Genomic DNA, 24,544 nt, shown 5'->3' on the forward strand with positions numbered 1-24,544 from the left:
CAGTTGCTCTACAATGGATGCTGCACACCGTGGATTTGTCGGACCGCTGAGAGGTTGAACAACAGGTAATGGACATTAGCCTTTATAACAGTTGCCCCTCTCACTAATTACCTTTGTATATATGCTGAAGGGAGGTTGCTTCTTGCGCTGCAATCTGTGGTCACCCGAGGGATACCATTAGGCGCATATTCCTCCCTAGCATACAGATATATGGACTTTATATTATGGATAATCCAAGGCAATCCGGACATTAAATGACTCGGTCTTCAAAAGTTTTTCAGAGTGCATATGTGTTTTGAGCAGCCCTGGCTTAACATACCATTTTGCTACTATAACTCCCCTAAGGCCGCGCTTATAGCGCTAGCGACGTGACCGATGACGTCACAATTATAATTTAACTTTCAGCGATGTCGCTAGCGACGGTGTCATTGATTGGTTCAGAGACGGTCACATGTAGCGACAGCCTCTGAAAAATCAAATTTACCCGGCTTCCAAATTTTTGGTCGCTCTGTCGCCCGTCGTGCTTACTATAAGCGCTCGCAACGAAGTCAATTGTTTTGTTTTGGAGCGACGTTGCGTCACCGTCGCAGGCACTATAAGCGCAGCCTTATCCTTCATTTTATGAATACTGTTTTTTTAGGTATTTGGGAATTAATATTGTAAAGGAGATGCGAGTTTATAGTAACAAGTATTATAGGCTAAAGCAGTAAAATTCAGGGCATTATTGAAAACCCTGCTCTCTGATTGGTTAAAATTCCGGGCATTATCCAATAAGTAATGCCCGCAATTTAGCAGTTTACAAAGTGCAGTTTTCAATGAGTTTATTTCCAGCCAATCAGCTTTCAGAACAGCTGAGACAGGGCAGGGGATTGGTTTGAATTAAGTAAAAGCTCTGAGACATGGCAGGGGATTGGACAAAAAGTTTCAGCCACGGTTTGACTCCTCCCCCTCCCGAGCAGCCAGATTTTCTGAGCAGATTCAGTTGTATTGGTGGGGGGGGGGGGGGGAATGGGAGAGAGAGACTGCAAAGAAGTAAGTGTGTTGTGCAGTGTTGTGTGTGTGTAGAGCTGGGGGGGAGAGTGCAAAGTTTAGTAAGTGGCTGCATTTTTTATTGTGGCTGCAGTGTGTGTGTTGTGCTGTTGTATGTGTAGCAGCAGTTTGTGTGAGTGTAGAGCCGATTGTGTGTGTGTGTGTCAGTAGCAGTGTTTATGGGTGTAGCATGTGTGTGTAGCAGCAGAGTTTGTGTGTAGAGCTGTAGGTGCTGTGTTGTGTATCTAGAGCTCCAGTGTGTGTGTGTGTGTGTAGAGGCACTGTGTTGTGTGTGGTGTGCTGTTTTGTGTGTGTGTGTGTAGCAGCAGTTTGTGTGTGAGCTGCTGTGTGTGTGTGTGTGTGTGTGTGTGTGTGTGTGTGTGTGTGTGTGTGTGTGTGTGTGTGTGTGTGTGTGTGTGTGTGTTCACAGAGGGGGCGGCAGTGTGTGGATATAGATATCTGCAGTGTAAGCGTATATAGAGGTGGTTTCATGTATTTACCATTTTATTTTAATAAAAAAATCTATTTAACTATACAAAAGTGTCTATTATTTATTAAATAAACCTACATTTAGCCTATAATAGTAATAATCCCCTCAGAACAGGGCATTACTGGCCAATAATGCCCTGGCTGGGTTAAAGTCCCTCAGCTTCGCCTCGGGCCTTCAACTCTTCCAGCCAGGGCATTATTGGCCAGTAATGCCCTGTTCTTCAGGGATTATTACTTAAATATACAATGATGAGAATCACAGACACATCATATTATAATTTTTTTGCGGCAAGTTTATTGATTTCTGAGCATACATATTTCCATAAGCAAATGCATACAATTAAGGCCTCGGCCATGTTTACCGCTTGCTTGCTGAAGCGTGCTCCCGTTCAGCACTGACCCCCTACAGCCGCAATTAGAGCGGCTTTAGTAGGGGCTCAACTGCGCTTCCGCGCGCTTGCGGAAGCGCAGGTCTTAGGGGAATTTAAAATTCCCCCGCTTGCCGGCGCTAACAGGCCGGTTACGTGAGCGGTTCGCCCAATGAGCAACCGCAAGGCCAGGGAAGGCACCCGCTTTCCCTGTGCCTCAGCGCGCTTCAGCACGCCAGCAGGGAGCCTGGCCGAGGCCTAACAGAGTGAACCTTGATGGTGACACCATACTGAAGTATAACCGATTTTCAAGAGAGGTAGACAGATACTACATGTATCTTAGTATGTGGTGATATATCACTACTGTACATATAAGTGCCATTCTTAATGTATGCCACATTGCTATATTCTAAAATATGATCGCATTCCGTTTCCTAATATAATGTGCAAACTTATTTAACCTAGGTTAAAGTGTGTTTGGCACAAACGATATGGAATATCTTTGTCTCGCGATAATGCTCTTGTATACAGCACCTTCCACTGAAGTGATTACATCAGAAATGAATAGAGTTGGGTTGTGCATTGTTGCGGTTTTTATCTCTCTTGTTCCTTACTTGTGTGAATTAAGTGTAATATGTATGAATATAGGACAAAGTTTTCCATAAAATAATCAGTTGTTGACGACTGTGGTACTGTAAAGGAACGGCTAAATCTGTTTTTGGGCAAGTCCACCAATAAAAAAAAGCAATGTTTACAGTTTAAAACATACCGTTATTTTATCTTCATTAGTAGCAAACGGGGTTTTAGATTTTGGATACAATAGTGAGGTCAGTGGAATTCACAATAAAATCTAAGGAACTACAGTATACCTCCATTTTAGTATGTGTGTAAAAATATAACAAGGTACTGAAACATTTATGCAGAAGAAAAAGGAGTAGCATTTAAAAATTAAACGAATGAGTTAATGGCCCAAACTATTTATTCTGACATCACTACAGTATATAAATAGCCTTTGAGAATCTGGTTCATAGGTTATTACATTTTGGAAACCCTAGCTAGCCAAGAAAAAACACAAAAAAATCAGAAATGAAGAAGCACGCTTTGTTTTAAGTAGAGAATATTCAGTTGATGCGGTCACCTCATCCTTTCCTTCTGCTGCTGGCTTTGTCAGCACTAAAGGAGTTTAAATGCATAAACAACAACAACAACAACGTTATGTTTTCTAATAATATTTATTTCAATAAAATAAGCTGTTTGACATATACTTTTGTGTCTAATGCTCAATGTATGGAGGTGGCACCGACACTGTCTTCCTACAAGGACAATACCTTTGCGACATCCTTTTCCCGTTTCTACATTTTAAGGTGCCTCCAAATTGTCAAGTATCTGCGTTTGGCTGAATTATGCTTTAATCATTGTATATGTATGTTCACTATTACTGAACAATAGCAACTTGACTGAACTGCACTGAGTTTAAGCATCTCCACTGAACTGTCTGTACTATGCTGTGCACTAACTCTTGTGTATGTATTTTTTTTTGGTCAGTATTAGAAATCTGCTTTTGTACAGTACTTTGACATCAGGGATCCCCCCTAGTGAATTCTGTCACAGAAAAAAGAGAATCATCAATATCACAGTTAAAGTTGACTTTTCAAAGCTAATAGTATCTCATTTGGGGGCTCAAAATTAATACATTTTCTTTGATAGCGGGTGAGTTTTTAAACATCAAACAATGAATTGGCCAGGGTGCAGTAAAATATTTAGATCTATTGACTGCGCCTCAGAAGGGTAGAAGGCGAAACACTAGTGGTTTGATGTTTATAAATTCTCAGTACCTTAATCTACAGACCTTAATATGGTCTTTAATCAGTGTGCAGGCTGATATCACTAAGGTCTACTTAACATATGCTTTTCCCAACACATTAACTCTGGGTCATTTAGTAAGGTTATGTTTCTGAAATGAGTATGGTTAGCACTTAGTTAGTATTGTTACTAATGCTGACCAGTCTGACAAGGGCCCCTGGAATATGCTTTTGTTCTAGTATTGCTGAAAAGAAATAAAAAGTACATGTTCAGAGCCCACGCCATCATAAAAGTTGCATTATATTGAATGTGTGTTTGGCAGCCACAGCTATTGACAGAAATTCTTTTAGGTCAGTGGGGGAATATAAATCCCTAATTACAATTATATACTAAAGCAATAAAGTGTACCTAACAGAAGATGAGCTATGCAGAGGTTGAGAGGTCTTTTAAGGAGACTTTGTTCAAAGAAAACTATACATTGCTGTACGTGTACAGTAGTTACCGTGATTATGGTTAACTCTTTGAATGAGCATAAAAAACACTTTCTCAGGTCCAGTTTTTACCATTTATAAGGCTAACAATATATGGTTTAGCACACATGAAGAAGAGACTTGTGTGGTTTCCAAAGCTCTGTACACTATATAATTTTGCCAATGAAGAGATCGCATGCTGATCTACCAAACGGTAGCACGACCTGCAACAAATCTATACTCTAATCAGGAAATTAACACATTTAATTTTTTTATACAACACATTATTGTTTTAGATTTTCATTTCAATTTATTTTCCAAACTAGGGAGTCTCGCAATACATCATCAAGCCATTTTTTTATTCTGTGATTTATTTGCCTGCTTATTCGGGTGTATCTACTGATGTTGCTGTTATTAACTTGTTCCTGAGCTTGGAATAGGAAACACCTCCCCACTTAGCCTTTTTTATTGATTTATTTTTTGCATTTTCTACATTCACTCATATTCATTTTAAGTCACTGAAACTGCTTTGAATGGCTCTTCATTGGATGTAAACAGAAAAGGTAGAAAGTTAAGTGTTTTTCCCCGTTACGTTAAGATTTTCTCTGTCGAATTTTAGAATGTGTAGGAACCCTGTAAAAAGAGTGCTCTCAAGTTTAGGAAAATCTACAATCATCTTCCTGTTTTGCCATTAGGTGGCGCTGTGGCATCAAAAGCGTCCACTTCCACAATAACCCTGTGTTCACTTTGCTTTAACATGTAGATTAGCTCAAATTCTCCAGACTTTGCACAAATACTGTTAATTTTCCTCCCATATGCTCATTGCATAGAATCCGTAATCGCGAAGACTGGTATGTACAGTATGTAGTTCCAAACATAATATGTTGTGAGAACTTTACCAGACTATGAGAGGTAATTACACAGTAGGGTGTGCCATCCTCGGACTACAGTAGTACATGTTATTTATTTTCTAGCTTTCATATTCGTTTGATCCTAAATGCAGCAGATCCGTCATTTTATTACAATCCTGGTTACAATAGTATGTGGGTTAATACTGACATAACGCATACAACATTCTTAGTGTATTTGCTTAACCGAGAGCAACTGTACCTACTGCACATAGTGGGATAGTAAAACATTCATGTCTTTACACTTTGATGGGGAGTGTTATTGCTAACAGCATACAATGAGCTAATCTATAATTAGTTAGCACCACTAATTACTATGTTTCTGTTCCGTTTTGACTTTTCTATGTTATCAGCAGTGTATATGTTACAATATACAACCATGCTACAGTAAAACCATCATATTTGAATGCACAAGACTGAACCTTGGTCACGTCAACTCAAATGACTTAAATGTGTTCTTACCTGACGTGGTAAAAGGGTACAGTATACGTATGCAGCCAGAAATCCATAGTAAAGTATAATATTGGTAGTTTAGGACCTACTGAAATGGGTTTACCGTGACCTGGTTGTAGGCTTAAAATATTTTGGCCAAAGTATTGAACTAAATTACCTATATTTATGAAGAAAGAAGATAGATAAAACACACAGATTGTAAGCTCTTCAGGGCAACGACTCCTTTTCCTATTTTGTGTCTGAAGGGCTTGTTCCCATTGTGTTATAATATTATGTCACGTGTATTGTAAAGCGCTATATACCTGGATAGCGCTATATAAATAAATAAAGATATGCATGTCAACGCTAACCAGTTTTCTGTCCCCGATTTGTAGTCTGTCTCCCTGGCTGATAGCGGGTTATTCATTAAACTGAGATTCCATGGGGCATTATCGCATTTCTTTTAATTACCCTCTAGACTTCAGTCGTGTCTCAGTACATTTTCTTAATGCTGCATTTTTCTTGTCCCGGACCCTGCAAATCCCACTAATTTCAGTCCGTGAAGGTTGATATCTCTGCATTTGACACCACATTTCTGGGCTGTAAATGTTCAGTTCGAACCAGTTAGTATAGTGCTAGTTTCAATGCAACTTCATCTTGGAGATTTCGAATAAAGGGCTCTATGTTTTAACCCTGCTCAAGACCTCATCACATATACAAATCTTGCTAATCGAGTTTCCCACATGTCACAGACCGTTAATCAAAGAGGTTTATACATCACCTCAAATCTCACCTCAGTTTTGACACAGGAAAAAAAAAAAAAGGGATCAAGTGATATACTGTACATATTGTTATAATATGTACGTCATGTAACTACGTAACTCTTCCTATTTATACTTTTCAATGCGCAAGGTGACACACACATAGCAAAACTGGAATAAAGTACATTGATACATAGACCGTGTGTTACATTTTTTTCCCAGAACTGCCTTGATACATTCTGTAGACACAAATATTTGACACATTACATCAGACCTAGCACCCAAACGGTTTTGCTGTTTGCTGTTTTGCTTCTAATCTTACAGTAAAAATAATGGAATGTTAAATGATGGCCTTTTTCTGTTTAAATGCTTTTATAGCAAATACATTTAAACAAATTTGAGACTAATTACCTAGCATCCACTCCTGTGACATTATCCCTTTAATAGGAAGCAGGGAAAAGTAATGAGGTTATTGGACAATGCACTGACTGCTGAAATAACTCACTTTGCCCTTCCTGGTGTGGCAACAATGCATACAAATACAGTCCAATGTATCTGCTGCTGAACTTCGGCAAATACATGTATTTGCTGTAGCTCAGCAAATTTGGTGCAGTGGTTTGTACCTCGACAGGCTTGTTCTGCTGGTTGGGTAAGCTGGAACACTGCAAACCACGGTCACAAGTAAGTTAACTCAAAAGTATCCATATTACTTCCGTAACCATACTGGAAGCGTTTATGCTTTGAGTTGAGAAGCATCCTGTTTCCTGTGCCAGAAGTGACATCAACAACTTCAAAATGGCTTCCTCCTTACTGGCAATTTCAAATTATTTTACTTCTTGATCTATTCTTCTAAAAAGTAATAATCAATCATGTAAAGGCTTTTTTTTCTACCAAACTGTGGTAGTATTTATTAAAGGTCCAGCTTGCTCCTACGCACATTGTATGCATGTTGTGGTATTCCAGTTTTGGCCTGGTTGGCAGGGTTCAGTGATATAAACATCAGTATGCAAGTTAGTCAAAAGATCTCTAGTGAATTTCTCTTCCCCACTGATTTCAGTCCAACAGAAGATGCTTTCTCTTTTTAACATTCTCTGCCTGCACTCTGAATTAGAGATTTATTTGCAACGAAAAATCAATTAGTCCTAAATTTATTCATGGATTTCAGGCCCAGCGATCAATGCAAGTCCACTCAGTGGACTCAAGGGGACCCAATTCATCCCATTTAATGTGTCTGAAGGGGAATTACCATTGATGCTTCTTCTTATTTTTCCTCTCCCCTTTAGGTCAGAGATCAGATCTCACTGTCATGGACTGCAGCAACTAGGAATGACTTCACCTTGCAGCTACCCAAACTACACCCAGAAAAAATTTCAATGGAAGGACTCCTGGGAGGGCCAGAGTTTACAATATGCCAGGTTAGGCTCTGAAGAAGTTGCAGTGTTGTACAATGCATTTGTGATCACATTAAGCAGATGTCATAAGTTATTCACAGGAACTGATCTCAGAAAGGTGTTCATCTGCAGTTACTAATTAAAATGCAATTAAACAAATGTAGATCTACTGTTCTTTAATCTAGCAGATTGTTTTTAATATATAATAGGTGCATGCGCTCAACAAAGATTTGTGGAGTATTTTTACATTACATGCCTTTTTTTTTCATGAAGGGAATACAGTAAGTGTGTTTCTACGCTATACTATCACAATGTCTGTATCCTACACTAATTATGTAAAACTGCCTGGTAGTGACAAGGAAATGTACATGAACAAAGTGTCTCGGGAAAATAGATAAACTAGTTAATTGGAAATAGGATGTAGGCATGGAGAAGAAGGCCTTTGTGCTGTTTGGCTCTAAAAAGATAACTTAGGGGTGTTAAAGAGAGTATTAAATAAGAGAACCCAAAGTAGTTGTGACCAGGGCCACCAACAGCTTTCCCGGGGGCCCAGGACTAGAGTTTCTAACAGGGGCCCTCACTCACACATCTCTTTGCTCTCTCACCCCATCTTTCTCTCCGCCTTCTCACATTCATTCCTGCTTCTCAAACTCCCCCCTCTCATCCTATACGTCCCCCCATCTATTTCTCTACCCTCCTCTGTCTCTCCCTTCTTTTCCTCCCCCCCTCTTTCACAATCCCCTCACTTTTCCCTCTCTTACATCCCCTCTTTTGCTTTCACTTACTCTCCCCCCTCTCTCATCCTCCTCTCACTCAATCCCCCCTCTCTCAAATCCCACCACCGCTCACACCCAATGCCCCTTTTACACTCAGCCCCCCCTCCTCTCCTCACCCAATGCCCCCGCCTCACACTAAATTCCCCCCTCTTTTCCTCACACTCAATCTCCCCTCCTCACTCAATTCCCCTCCCCCCACACTCAATTCCCCCCTCCCCACACAATTCCCCCCTTCCCTCCCCACACTCAATTCCTCCCCCTCCTCTCCACACTCCATGCCCCCTCCCCTCCTCACACTCTATTCCCCCCATCCCCTCCTCACACTCTATTCCCCCCATCCCCTCCTCACACTCTATTCCCCCCATTCCCCTCTCCCCATCTCGCACGCAATACGCACACTCCTTCCCCCCCCCCCCTCCCGCCAATCCCTCGGGCGGATGCAGCATTTGGGCCCGACTTCCAGCACATGGGGGGTGGGGCTTGATGTGAATGCCGGGCTGCAGCTGGGGAGAGCTGCGGCCCGGCAGCCAACAGAAGACCAGCAGCCGCCGGACCCGGGACAGTTGTCCAGCTCTCCCTCCCTTTCAGTGGCCCTGGTTGTAACACATACAGTAGGAATCAATGTCTATTACAGCTGTATATTCATAATATAGTCATAGTCAAGAACAGCGGTGCGCAAACTGGGGGGTGCGACCCCCAGGGGGGCGCGAGACTGAGTGCGAGGGGGCGCGGGGTTTTAAAGGGGCCCTGCGCGCTTCCCGAAGACACTTAAATTAAGTGCGATGGCAACGTGACGTCATGACGCCGGAGCGGGGGTGAGAGGGGGCGCGGAGGTGAGGGGACCGCCGGCAGGGGGTCACAGGGAAAAAAGTTTGCGCCCCCCTGGTCTAGAATACCCCAAAAAAGACAAAAAGAAAAAAAGCGTTTTTTGCATTCTCTACTAATGTGTGTATATATATATATATATATATATATATATATATATATATATACACAGTATATGTGTGTATATATATATATATATATATATATACAGTATGTGTGTGTATATATATATATATATATACATATATACAGTGTGTGTGTATATATATAATATATATATATATATATATATATATATATATACAGTATGTGTGTGTATATATATATGTGTGTGTACAGTAGAGGCAACGTTTATTCTAACATTTGCTGTAAACTAGCCGGGTTACATTCTGGGTATGTGCTGGGTATGTTCTCGGCTAGTTTGAGGCACGTTTAAGGCATTTCTGCATTGACTAACGACCCATAGGATTAACACAGCAGGGATCCCTGGCAGTCCAATTCAGTTTGAATGGGACTGCCAGGGACCCCCGCTGTTAATCTGATAGGCCATTAATCAATGCAGAAATGCTCGGGCTAGTTTAAGGAAAGTTTAAGGCATGTATTCAGAATGTACCTGGGTATACCTGGGTCTTTTGGGGAATTGCCAATGGTTTTTGTTACAATAATCGCTGCCTCTACTGTATGTATATATACACACATACTTGTAGAGAATGCAAGATGCACACTTTTTCTTTTTTGGAGTAATCCCATCAAAGTCAAATGTAATGCTCAGCCTCGACAAATTGAAAAGAAATTAGCACGTACTGGAAGTTAAACTGTAAACATCACTTCTAACAAATAAAGAATTTAACTTGTCTGAATGAATGACACTTTCATATAATATATACTGTAGAATCTAGCCTGCGTTCTATCTCACACAAAGTAAGTTGTTGTGCAGCTCAACTTTTGCTTGATTTAATTTTTTTAAATGATTTTCTATGAGACTATAGAAAATATGGAGTTCAAGCTTTAAATGTTCAAAATCAACTATTTTTATATCGGTCCTAATGCAATTTGGATTGAGCTACAATTTGCAATTATTATACATTGAAATTGTTTTGTCACTACAGTGTTTTTCACTTACAGTACATTTACTATTTTGTTTTAATAAACTGATTTTACGGCACATGTACTGTGAAAATGTACACTTCTACTCTCGTAAGATTGGTCATTCCAAAAATGAATTATGTCACATTTCTAAGAGTGTGGTTGCTGAATTTCTGTGCAAGTGTCCTACAAGAACAGACAGGGAAATCATCTCTTGTGTTGTCTCATTTAATTTGTCATTTTAGATCAAATTTCAGTTACTTCATCTGCCACTGTGTAGAGAGCATCAACAATAGACCCACATTAATAGCTTGTCTGCATTTAAGGTGCAAAGGAGTAAATTACAGAAAAATAAAGCAAACTGTTTGATGTGAATATGAAACAAATGACTGGAAAGTGACACTGATGAAAGCAAGGAAGGCATTTAGAACACGTTTAATGTATTACGTTGACTGAGAAATTGCCATTTATTTTGTATCTATATATTGTCACTGTGTTTTTCTGGCTACGTTAAAGAAACATACTGATTCCCTACACATGGGGTGGCCGACTCCAGTCCTCAAGGGCCACCAACAGGTCTGCTTTTAAGGATATCCCTGCTTCAGCACACAGATGGCTCAATCAGTGACCGAGCCACCTGTGCTGAAGCAGGGATATCCTGAGAACCTGACCTGTTGGTGGATCTTGAGGACGGGAGTTAGCCACCCCTGCCCTACACAGTGTTGCTCACAGAGCAGAAAGCTAAATCTGAACAAATAAATAAGTGTTCTTTAGATGCACTTAATTCTATTGTACTTGATGGATACCTAACCAAACGTCTACCTTTTAACGGAGATATGTGTAATACTTGTGTGTTCGGCCGCGCTTATAGTCCTTGCTACGGCGACGATGACGTCACGCTGTGGTCGCTGAAAAAATCGAATTGACTTCCAGCGATCGCAACCAAGCCGTCGCTCCGTCGCGCCGCTCCTACTATAAGCGCACACGACATATTCAATACATTTGTTTGACGCTCTGTCGTCGGGATTATAAGCGTGGCCTTGGAATCGTTTATTTCAGTGGCAGAGAATATAGTACTACTGTACATCGAGCTGCAATGCATTACAATTATTTCAGTGGCAGAGAATATAGTACTACATCGAGCTGCAATGCATTACAATTATTTCAGGCATGGGAGATGTTAAAATACTTTGTGCCAGTTTTGTCTCTGTGAGTAATGTGGCGATTGCCTAAATAGCGGAGCTACAAAATGCTACATTATTATGGAAATGATCAAGTTCTGTGTTTTATGCCATATTAAAAATAATATACCCAGGCTAGCATAGATCAATTTAAAGGTGAGTTGAATGCTGTTGTTTAGTGCACACTGACGGACAGAATAGGACATCTGTGGTAAGCTGTGATGCACACCTTTCCTTAGCTTGATAAATACTCCTCTTAAATGCTTTCGTTTTATGCTCCAACCACGAAAACATATATTTAACTCTTCCTGGGCTAGTTTAATACTACAATCTCATTTTACTGAGTCTACAGTTGGACGGCGTTTATTGATAAAAGTCTGCCTGTGGATTGTTTTATCCCGAATCATTGATTAAAGTGAGAAACAAAGTAATTAATATATTCATAAAAGCCCACAAGGGCACGAGTAGGAGTATTGCACAGATCTTGCATGCTTCCCAATTTGCTTCCTGCTGTGAAGAGACACCATGGGAGTGTTAAAAGTCCAATCTTTTTCTATATTGGGAGAAGGGATGACTGAGTTTTGACCTTGGGAAATTCATCCCTATACTTGGTGAATTAAATATTAGATTGTACACTCTTTAGCCAGCGCTACAGTATATAGAGCTGCAACAGCTTAGATTTTTACTCAACCAGTTGAGTTGAATAATAAAAAAAAAGATACAAATTGAGTTAATAATATCAATGTAATTTTTTTTAAACCAAATTGTACTTAGGTGAGAATTCTGGCACAGTTGAAACATTCGTTCCTTATCTGACTATATGATAATACTGTCAAGAATATTTTCTATATATTTTTTATGTATATTTAAACAGAAGTGATTTTCATGATGTAAATATCCCTAGAATATAATTATACAACCTGATGTTTGAATGGCTGTATGGTATAATTGTAACAATTAAGTCAGGGCAATACCTTGTCATTAATTCTAAAGTATTTTTTTTTTAATTTTTACGCATAATGTCTCTTTGAAAGAAATAGAAATAGAAAGAAAATGGCAAAAATATATATAATCAGACGATTACATTTCCTTTCATTTTCGAAATGGAATTATTCATTGATTTGAATCTGTGTCATAGTAAAACAGCCATGCACCAGTCAATGTTTGCAGTTTGCATCCAGTGAACATGACACTTCTAGTTGTTTCATCTACATGGTCAAATGCCTTCGTCAAGACTGAGCTGCGATGACAAATGAAATGTACTTTTGAATCAAGTTTATTTGTGGTGTGGGAAATCCGGCAAGCTCAGAGGTTGATTGTGACGTATTTGTCATTTTTCTGCTTAGTGTTATATACACTACCACTAGGTAATTTTTACAGTTCATCCAAGCATGTACTACTTCCTTTCCATTACATTCATGATTTGGGTATCACATAAAACAGAAGCAGCATGTCTTGTTTGAAATTCTAACCCCTATGAAGTAAATTGTGTTTCAATCTAAGACATTATATTTTCACTACTAGAAAAAGGCCTAACATTTTTTTTGTGGAATACTTCAATAATTATAAAAAATTTTTTTTAACTATAAGTAATAAATAGTCGGTTCACCATTAAACTTCCTAGATGGTCATTTAATGCAAAAGTCTCTAAGATTATACTCTGTTAATGCGTGATCCATCGTTGCTTTTGACATGAAATGGGCTTGTCAGAACTATTTATGAACTCCAGATATAAATAATTCAAGGTAGGAAATGCTGCTACCTGGTTAAGTGATTTCTTCAAGTGAATTTCCAGAGCTCCCATCAACGTCATTTTGAAAACAGGAACATGTCTATCCCTTGGAGAAAAGTGAATGTAAAACTAATTGTATATAGTAGAGTTCTCCCATGGTTGACCTATACAATCACCTTCCTGACCTGTTATGGCCTTTTCTGTTGTTACAGTAAGTGCGCCTAAAGGAATTTGAGGGTTATTTAACTTATTTGTACTGTTGAGATTTGAAACAAAAGCAATGTTTTTGGTGTTTTTATCTAAAAAAATACAACTTTGTCTGCTTGTTAGGTTTTGAAAAAACTTAGGGGCTTATTCACTAAACTACGATATAATCAGTGCACTGCCGAGCGACTTTGCATTGTTTTTACGCACTATAAAACATGTGTCAAAACGGTATTCACTAAGAAAAAACAGCATTTTTTTAAAGTTTCGTTAAAATCAAATGCAAGATTGCACTACTTGTTTGTTTTTCTATGTTCTTTCTCAATGAAACTGTTTGTTTGTCGGCTCTTATAGGCGATCGTGGAGTTTAAATATTAATTTTAATGCTAGTGTACGGGAGCGGGGTCGCCTGAGCTGAACTGGATTGATTTCAGCATCGGGGACCCCCTGCCTCCCGAGATACAGGCCCCGTTATGTGGTGCCGGTATCCACGCATTTTTAAATCCTCTGCATCACGGCCCATGTGAGTGGGGGATTTAAATACTGCAGGTGATACTGGCACCTGTATCTCGGGAAGTAAGGGTTACCAAAGGTTGAAATAAATGCGGTTCAGCTAAGGAGACCATGCTCCCGTACACTAGTGTTTAAAAAAAATAATTACCCTAGCAGCTAGGCAGCAAGCAAGGTAATGAAGCTTCTTTAATGTGAATTTTACTAATGGTATACGGGAGCAGGGGGTCTCCTGAGCTGAACCGCATTAATTTCAGCCTCTTGGACCCCCTGCTTCCCGAGTTACAGGCTACAGTTGTTTAGGTATGGGGTGCCGGTATCTCCTGTGCGTTTAAATCTCCTGGTAACGTGACGCAGGAGATTTAAACATTGCAGGGTGATACCGGCACCCCATACCAGGACCTGTAACTCAGGAAGCTGGGAATCCTCGAGGCTAAAATTAATGCGGTTCAGCTCAGGAGACCTCCTGCTCCCGTACACTAGTATTAAAAAAAATTGAATTTGTGCTTCTTGGTTTTATTTAATTGTTTTGTATTTTTGGTTCATGGTTTTATTTAATTGTTTTGTATTTTTGTTGATTGTTTTTATTTATTTTTTTAGGTTGCCCTTGACTGTCATAGTGGCAAAGCATGGCCATTTTATATGGGCATGATGTACCACTGTGCCAATCAATTGGTTTATTGGCATTTCTATTTTTTTTTTAATGTAATATGTTTTATTTATTTAGTGGCTGTGTTTTTTAGCTCGCCCATTTATTGCCACAGTTTGAAACAATGGCCATATTGTGGCCATGGTTTAACATTGCCAATCAATGGGTAGCGGGGGTTGAGGGTGGGGGTAGTTGCCCGGGGGGAGGGGGGGGTGGTTAAGCATTCTGGGTGGGTAGCGAGGGAGGCAGGTTAACCCCTTAATTACTATAGTGGTTAATAACTGCTAAGGTGATTAAGGAGTTAGTGGCCATTGGTTTGTTTTCTATTGTAATGTTCCTGCCAAAGGAGGACAAGGGTGGGGAGGAAGACTGGGATGGCCTTCATTCTGGCAGGCGTAAGTAGAACTTTAATTAACTTTATGCTGGCTGGTTTTTAATGGGCAAACGCACTTTTATCCATATCTGGATAATATACATTTTGCCCATTACTATACTGTATGTGTTAGGGTTGGTGGAGGGGGGGTAGGTTGTATTTATGTATTGCACTTAAATGTTTTTGTTTGTTTTTTTGAATGGGGAAAAGTGCTATTAGCCATCTTTTGTTAATAGCACTTTTACATAGTTGCATAGTTACATAGTAGATGAGGTTGAAAAAAGACGTACGTCCATCAAGTTCAACCTATGCTAAATTTAGACAACAGATACTTTATTCTATATCTATACTTTATTATTGATCCAGAGGAAGGCAAACAAAAAAACCCATTAAGGGGAAAAATTAATTCCTTCCTGACTCCAAGAGTTGGCAATCGGATTAATCCCTGGATCAACATCCTTCCCATGTATACTTATTTGGTATATCCCTGTATACCTTTCCCATCTATAAAGATGACCAAGCTTTTTTTGAACAAATCTATTGTATCTGCCATCACAGTCTCCATGGGTAATGAATTCCACATTTTAACTGCCCTTACTGTAAAGAACCCTTTCCTTTGTTGCTGGTGAAATTTCCTTTCCTCCAACCTTAAGGGATGGCCCCGTGTCCTTTGTACTGCCCGTGGGATGAATAGTTCTTTTGAAAGCTCCTTGTATTGTCCCTGAATATATTTGTATATAGTTATCATATCCTCTCTTAGACGCCTCTTTTCTAATGTAAATAAATCTAATTTAGCTAGCCTCTCCTCATAAGTTAGAATGTCCATCCCCTTTATTAATTTGGTGGTTCTTCTCTACACTCTCTCTAGTTCCATAATGTCTTTTCTTAGGATTGGTGCCCAAAATTGTACTCCATATTCAAGGTGTGGTCTTACTAATGCTTTGTAAAGGGGCATAATTATGTTTACTTCCCTTCCATCCATTGCCCGTTTGATGCAAGATAAGATCTTGTTTGCCTTTGCAGCTACTGCATGACATTGGGCACTATTGCTAAGCCTGCTGTCTACAAGCACTCCTAAATCCTTCTCCATCAAGGATTCCCCCAATATATCTCCATTTAATTTGTAAGTCGCCTTTTTATTCTTGCATCCCAAATGCATAACCTTACATTTATCTGTATTAAACCTCATTTGCCATTTGCCTGCCCACGTTTCCAGTCTCTCCAAGTCCTTCTGAAGAGAAATTACATCCTGCTCTGATTCTATTACCTTACACAATTTAGTATCATCAGCAAAGATGGAGACTTTGCTCTCGATCCCAACCTCAAGGTCATTAATAAACAAGTTAAAAAGCAAGGGTCCCAGTACCGATCCTTGAGGTACTCCACTCACGACTTTAGCCCAACCTGAAAAAGTTCCATTTATGACAACCCTCTGTTGTCTGTCCTTTAACCAGTTTTCAATCCAGGTGCATATATTATTACTGAGTCCAATTTTCTTTATTTTGTACACCAACCTCTTGTGTGAAACCGTATCAAAAGCCTTTGCAAAATCTAAGTAGACCACATCAACTGCATTACCCTGGTCTAAATTCCTACTTACCTCCTCAAAGAAACAAATAAGGTTAGTTTGGCAAGATCTATCCTTCATAAATCCATGCTGACTATTACTAATAATTTTGTTTTCCATTAGGTATTCCTGAATATTATCCCGTATTAAACCTTCAAGTAGTTTCCCTACTATTGAAATCAGGCTTACTGGTCTGTAATTCCCCGGGTGTGATCTAGCTCCCTTTTTAAATATAGGCACCACATCTGCTTTACGCCAATCTTGTGGTACTGAGCCTGTGGAAATGGAGTCCTTGAATATTAAATATAATGGTTTTGCTATTACTAAGCTTAACTCCTTGAGAACTCTTGGATGTATGCCATCGGGGCCAGGTGCCTTATTTACTTTAATTTTTTCAAGTTGCTTATGAACTTCTTCCTCAGTTAACCAATTGGTCATTAATATGGAGGTTGTGGCTTCCTCCTGTGGCGCTACTATTGAACTTGATTCTTCCCTGGTAAACACAGAGGCAAAGAATTTGTTTAATACCTCTGCTTTTTCTTTATCTCCAATAATCTGCCTACCCATCTCACACTGAAAGGGTCCTATATTTTCTTTTCTCATTTTTTTGTTATTAAGGTACTTAAAGAACCTTTTAGGGTTGACCTTACTTTCTATTGCAATCCTTTTTTCATTATCCATTTTTGCTAATTTAATTGCCCTTTTGCAATTTTTGTTACATTCCTTATAATTCTGATACGATGTCTCTGTCCCTTCTGACTTAAAGAATCTAAAAGCCTTCCTCTTCTTGTCCATTTCCTCCCCTACCTGTTTATTTAGCCACATTGGTTTTGACTTATTTCTTTTATACTTATTACCCAAGGGTATACACTGATAAGTGTGCTTTTCTAACAATGTTTTAAAGACTGCCCATTTATCTTCTACATTTTTCCCTGCAAAAACATCATCCCATTGTATTACTACTAGATTAGACCTCAGTTTATTAAAATCTGCCTTTCTAAAGTTTAAGGTCTTTGTTGAACCCAAGTAATCTGTTTTTTGATAATTTATTTCAAATGAGACCATGTTATGATCACTGTTACCCAAATGTTCCAGGACTTGAATATTTGTTATTACTTCTACATTGTTTGATATGACCAAATCCAGAACTGCCCCTCTCCTGGTTGGTTCCTCAGTAATTTGGGTCATATAATTATCTTTAAGCACCCCCAAAAATCTGTTTCCTTTTGTTGTAACGCTAATCTCATTGCCCCAGTCTATGTCTGGATAATTAAAATCCCCCATTATGCAAACATGACCCAGTTTTGATGCCTTCTCCATTTGCAAATGTATTTTAGCTTCCTCAATCTCACAGATATTTGGTGGCTTATAGCATATTCCCACAAACATTTTCTTTATACTTTTACCTCCACTGCTAATTTCTATCCACAAGGTCTCTACATTTTCATCATTCCCTTCATAGACATCATCCCTTATAATAGGTTTTAGATCTGGTTTAACATATAGACATACTCCACCTCCCCTTCTATTTGTTCGATCCTTCCGAAAAAGAGAATACCCCTTTAAATTAACTGTCCAATCATGAGTTTCATCCCACCATGTTTCAGTAATGCCTATGATATCATACTGCTCCCTTGTAGCTATTAATTCAAGCTCCCCCATTTTATCTGTCAGGATTCTTGCATTAGCAAGCATGCATTTAAGTTTTTTTTCAGCCTGTACTATTATCTTATCTGCTCCTTCCTTTCTGCTCCCACTTGGTTTAGTCTTTAGAAGTTTTCTAGTATTATCTCTATTTACTATGGGTATCAAACTATGGGTTGTCAAACTTGCACTTGCCCCCATTCTACCTCCATACCACCTTGTATCCTCATCTTTTCCATTTAGTTCATTATCTGTTTCATTCCCCTCCCCCCTCCATCCTAGTTTAAAATCTCCAACCTTTTTACCTATTCTTGTTGTTGGTACAGGGGGTGGGTAAAGGTGGTAGTTACCCCAGGGTGGGTGTTTAGGCCTTGCGAAAGCGTAGTGCGAGGTGTTAACCCCTTCATTACCTTAGTGGTTACCACTGCTGAGGTAATGAAGGTGTTAACTTGTACTGCCACCCTCTCGCAAGTCCTAAACACCATTTGATTTTTATTGCACAGGATTGATACCAGAGGCCAGCAGGGATCCCTGGACAACCCTGGAGATGCAGTTCCCCCCCCCCCCCGGCCTCCGGTATCAATCCTGTGCAGTAAAACTAAAAGAAACTCCTTTTATGTATATTGCAATACCTTTAGCACCAGCCTTTAGTTGGCACCAAAATATTGCTAATTTTTATAGTACGATATGCTTATCAGATAAGCATATCTGCTTGTGACAGATCCAATGTGATCATTCGTCCTCTAATTATAGAGGTAAATAAGAATTTTAATCGGTTAGTGTTAGGACCTGCAATATTTGGTCATGCCTTGAAGTGGCTTGCAGGCTTAAAATTCTTTGGCCAAAGGGTTTAACTAAATGACCCTTTTTTCAAGAGATATATAGGTATTTCACTGTATATTTTTGTCATATTGGATGTAGCTTTGGGCTACTTTGTTTTTTGTTACATACCTTTAGCCATGCCCAGTAGCACTCCAATTGACACTTAATATATATATATATATATATATATATATATATATATATGTGATCATTTTGTTTGTTTTTTAGAGCTTACTGGGTATCTGTGTGTTTAGTGAAAATGTGTGTTTAGTAAAAATGTTGTACATGTGTTTGGTGACCCATCTTCTTGAGCCACAGTTTATGGGCAGCTCACTAGAACCAGAAATGCCAAAACGTCAGCAAACAGGTTGATGTTATGCGTAAAGCAGATGAAACAGTGGCATTTGGTCCTACTTCACCTTTTTTAGTACAATATTTCACAGTGCTTTTGATGGCAATACTGTTCATACTATGGTATCAGAAGGCAAGACATGTTATGGATTTTTTAAGATAGTTCATGAGCACATTCGGGGAATGTGTTATGTCCGAATATGTTGAGCAGGACCTACCGTACCAATCCCTTACAAGAGCAAGGTGCCTGCTTGGTTTTCTCGTTCTTAGTCCTCTGATGGGGAGGAGGCAGGCCAAATAGAGAGAAAATGCATAAATTACATGCATTTTGCTTTTTAGGATTAATACTGGAAAGATCATTTTCTTACATTCCAGAGAGATTGTCAAAAGGCAGAAATGGTTGCTTTAAAGATGGTTGAATGTGTTTAAGGAAGCCAATTACATTTTCAGGCTTTTTTCTACTCATTTAGTTCAAGTGGAATCAAACGCAGTGGTTTTTTTTGTACCCTAAAGGGGCAATGTGGAAAAAAGGGTGTGTTTGCCGAGCACGCGCATTTTAAGTGAAACTTCTTTATGTTTTGTCACTGTTTTGTCACAGAAATTGTATTTGTGATGGTGAGGTTTTTAATTAAAAATCAAAACACAATTTTAGTGACAAAACGCAAAGAAGTTTGACTTAAAACGCGCGTGCTCGGCACACACCTCTGTATAGCTATTTGCACTTATTTATTTATAAATAACTGTGAATTCTTCGTGTTTGTGTGTGTGACTGTGTGTGACTGTGTGACTGTGCGTGTGACTGTGTATGTGTACGAGTGTGACTGTGTGTGTGCCTGTTTCAGCACTGGGATCTCGGGGGCGCGGCTCTCTCACAGCCCCGGTGTTTGGTTCCTCCCTTCTTCCTACCAGTCTTGTTTGCACGCAGAGGCCCACGATGCGCATATGCAGAGGTCCATGGCCCGTGGTGCACATGCGCAGTAGCTGATGCCATTAGGGCGGTTGCAGGCTTGAAGAGTGGGGGCGCAAGTGTACATGTGTGGTCATGCGATTGTGTGTGTGTCTGTTTCAGCACCGGGATCTCGGGGGATGCGGATCTCTCACTGCCCCGGGCTGTTGGCCATTAGTGCACTTGCAGACTTGAAAAGGGGTGCCGCAAGTGTACTTGTGTGGTCATGTGCCGTAGGTGATGCCTGTTACTGCGCATGTGGAGGTGGACAAGGGCGGTACTGCGCATGTGTGGTGGGGCCTGTAACCTCCTCTTCTGCCCATGCGCTGGCTACAACCTCCATGCGGCCTCGAAGTGTGAGGTATGTGCGGGTGCGGGTGAGCCCATTAGTAGTGTGATGTCATTTCCGTCACGGATTTTCGGTACAACACAAGTGATTTTTCCTATCCAAACTCTGTATGTGCCAGCAAAGAAGTTTCACTTCAATAATTAATGGCCGTGATATGTTAAACTCTAATCCAAATCTTGGAGTGGTGCATATTATACAATCAGAGAACTATAATAATTTTACATCATTTTATATATATACACATGACGAAACGTGTGTTTTTGGAAAATGAATGGCTACTCACACACATATAGATCACACCACTCACCAAGAATATGTTAATGAAGTGGTTAGATTAATGAAGATGCCTAAATTGCCAAGTTGACAACAGGCGCTACCTATGTGCTAGATTGATGTAGTATCAAAAAAAGAGGACAACTGGAATAACCAATTAGCCTCCAAAAGAAGCACATTAATGGTGCACACCAAGTCTATTAAAACGTAACATTTAATGGTATTAAAATAATATGTGTACACTTGCTTTTTTATTTCATTAAAGTGTGTATGTTTAAAAATAAACATTAAAATGACAGGTAATGAACCATGTCCTTGTGGCCACTGTAAAGATAATAGTAAACCTTAAATTAATAAGACTGATCACATTGTGAACAGTTATTGAATCAAAGGCAATGCACATGTACTTAGATAATAAGTACTCCTCTATTACTGTTGCGGGATCTCAACAATAGTTCGAACATCCCCTGGTAAAGTAAAATCCACTATAGTCTGTGATGGCTACCTAAATATAAAAGCCATGAGTAGCATAGCGCAGCTCTAACATCACTGCATAATTTTAATGCTAATCTAATAAAGAATACACAGAAAACTGCGTGAGACATACAGTTAGGTCCGGAAATAATTGGACACTGATGCAAGTTTTTTATTTTGGCTATGTACCAAAATAAATTAAAGTTACAGTTAAATAATGAATATGGGCTTGAAGTGCAGTCTATCAGCTTTAATTTGAGGGTATTCACATCCAAATTGGAGGAAGGGTTTAGGAATTACATCTCTTTAATATGTAGCCCCCTCTTTTTCAAGGCACCAAAAGTAATTGGACAATTGACTCAAAGCTGTTTCATGGACAGGTGTAGGCTATTCCTTTGTTATTTCATCATCAATTAAGCAGGTAAAAGGTCTGGAGTTGATTCCAGGTGTGGCATTCGCATTTGGAAGCTGTTGCTGTGAACCCACAATATGCGGTCAAAGGAGCTCTCAATGCAAGTGAAACAGGGCATCCTTAGGCTGCAAAAAAAAGAAATCCGTCAGAGAGATAGCAGGAACATTAGGAGTGGCCAAATCAACAGTTTGGTACATTCTGAGAAAAAAAGAACGCACTGGTGAGCTCTGCAACACAAAAATGCCTGGGCGTCCATGGAAGACAACAGTAGTGGATGATCGTAGGATCCTTTCCATGGTAAAAAAAAAAAAAACCTTCACAACATCCAGCCAAGTGAAGAACACTCTCCAGGAGGTAGGCATATCATTATCTAAGTCTACCACACAAGGTGCAAACCATTCATAAGCCTCAAGAATAGAAAGGCCAGATTAGACTTTGCCAAACAATATCTAAAAAAGCCAGCTCAGTTCTGGAAAGCATTATTTGGACAGATGAAACTAAGATCAACCTGTACCAGAATGATGGGAAGAAAAAAGTATGGAGAATGCTTGGAATGGCTCATGATCCAAAACATACCACATCATCTTTAAAACACGGTGGAGGCAGTGTGATGGTATGGGCATGCATGGCTTACAATGGCACTGGGTCACTAGTGTTTATTGATGATGTGACAGAAGACAGAAGCAGCCGGATGAATTCTGAAGTGTATAGGGATATGTTGTCTGCTCAGATGCAGCCAAATTCAGCGAAGTTGGTTGGACGGCGCTTTATTTTACAGATGGACAATGACCCAAAACATACTGCGAAAGCAACCCAGGAGTTTTTTAAGGCAAAGACGTGGAATATTCTGCAATGGCCGAGTCAATCACTTAATCTCAACCCGATCGAGCATGCATTTCACTTGCTGAAGACAAAACTTAAGGCAGAAAGACCCACGAACAAAGAACAACTGAAGTCAGCTGCAGTAAAGGTCTGGCAAAGCATCACAAAGGAGGAAACCCAGCGTTTGGTGATGTCCATGCATTCCAGACTTCAAGCAGTCATTGCCTGCAAAGGATTCTCGACAAAGTATTAAAAATGAACATTTTATTTATGATTGTGTTAATTTGTCCAATTACATTTGAGCCCCTGAAATAAAGGGACTATGTATGAAAATGGTTGCAATTCCTAAACGTTTCATACGATATTTTTATCAACCCCTTGAATTAAAGCTGAAAGTCTGCACTTCTATTGCATCTCGGTTGTTTCATTTCAAATCCATTGTGGTGGCGTACAGAGCCAAAATTATGAAAATTGTGTCAGTGTCCAATTATTTACGGACCTCGCTGTACATGTTATATGCATACAATTGAACTAGAGTGGTTCCCCAAGTGAATATTTACAAATGGATGCTGCTATACACAGGTGAGGTATGTAACCTCTGCTAGGCTAGATCATTATAAAATCCATGCTCCTTTTGAGAAGTGAGTTTTAAGGTCAGTATTAAATAAGGTGGGTTAGCACCATTAACAGGGAAAGAGGAGGCAGGGAGGCATGGGCGAGAGCAGGTGTGTATATGGCTGGGTCCAGGATTAGGAGAGATATCCCCAGCAGTAAGGAAGAGGGAGTAGAGAGAGAGAGAGAAAGAGAGGAGGTGGGAAAAGGATGTGTGGGGTGCTTTTTTATTAAGGGGTTTAGAAGTTGTTGGGAACTGTGTGTACATAGTGATGCAGTGTATAGGCACAAGCATATGTGGAGGGAAGGAGAGGTGAAGAAATGTGGATAGGAGGAGAGTGGGGAAGTTTGAGAGAACAGAAAAGTTTACAAAGGAGTGAGGAAGCAGCAAACAGGAAAGGCAATAGGGAGGGCATAGTGAAATGCAGGTAGAGATGTCCCAGGTACAGGAGGCTATGAGGAGTAGAATGTGAAAGAGTAGATGTATAAATCAGGCCTGGTAGGGGAGTCTTTAGATGTAAAAAAAATTGTCAGAGCCTTTAGACACCTAAGTTGTCACAGTTGCAGGGTTGATGATGAAGTGCAGAGTTCAGTTCTTGTATTCTTCACCTCCAATTCAATTCGACAAACACTTCATACTGTATGTGACACTTAAAGCTGTCGTTTAAAAAAAAATGTTCATTCAGTATGTGCATCAATACAATCTGCACACTGACAAGTGATTAGCTAAGTTGACGATTGATCCGTTCTCATGTGATCAATCGCCGAAGATTCGGCTCGGGGTTCACTAAATGCATCTTAGGTCCTGTTCTACTGCACTGACAGCCAAAGTTCTGTGAGGAGGATCATGTGACCAGGCAGGCACTAGATTCAATGGTTCTTCAATGGTTCTCTGCTAGAGGGAGGGCAGGACTCAAGAATGGGATTATTTTTTTTTGAATGCTACAAGTATTTTGTCATAGTACAGAACTGATTTATTTAAAAACAAACAAACAAATAAAAAACACATGTAGGATATTGCTTGAACTGCAGCTTTAAGATGTTACACAGCCAATGTGCAGTCTCATTACACCGGATGTGCAGTCTCATTGGCTGTCCCTGGGTCAGTGACAAGCCGCTCAGCCTATCACAGAGGGATGTGCAGATATCCTTAGAGAAATATATAGATATTGACATATAGATTACCTTTATTAGGACATTAACACCTGTCACTCACCCTCTGCACCCCAGTGCCATTACAATCCCCTTCCCCAGTGTTTTCTGGGTGAGTGAGATTCTGCTCAGT

At 39.7% G+C, this 24,544-nt stretch overlaps 1 protein-coding gene across 11 annotated transcripts in view; it reads left to right on the plus strand.

The window, feature by feature from the left end:
• CCDC171 (coiled-coil domain containing 171) overlaps positions 1–24,544 on the plus strand; it is a 279,688-nt gene that overhangs the window by 182,842 nt on the left and 72,302 nt on the right. For all 11 annotated transcript variants that reach the window (XM_075594761.1, XM_075594743.1, XM_075594738.1 and 8 more), the window contains one exon: positions 7,544–7,675. In XM_075594761.1, coding sequence (XP_075450876.1) covers positions 7,544–7,675 — 132 coding nt within the window. The remainder of the gene's footprint in view (positions 1–7,543; positions 7,676–24,544) is intronic.

The sequence above is a fragment of the Ascaphus truei genome, chromosome 1, assembly GCF_040206685.1.
Source record: "Ascaphus truei isolate aAscTru1 chromosome 1, aAscTru1.hap1, whole genome shotgun sequence".
Taxonomy (NCBI): domain Eukaryota; kingdom Metazoa; phylum Chordata; class Amphibia; order Anura; family Ascaphidae; genus Ascaphus; species Ascaphus truei.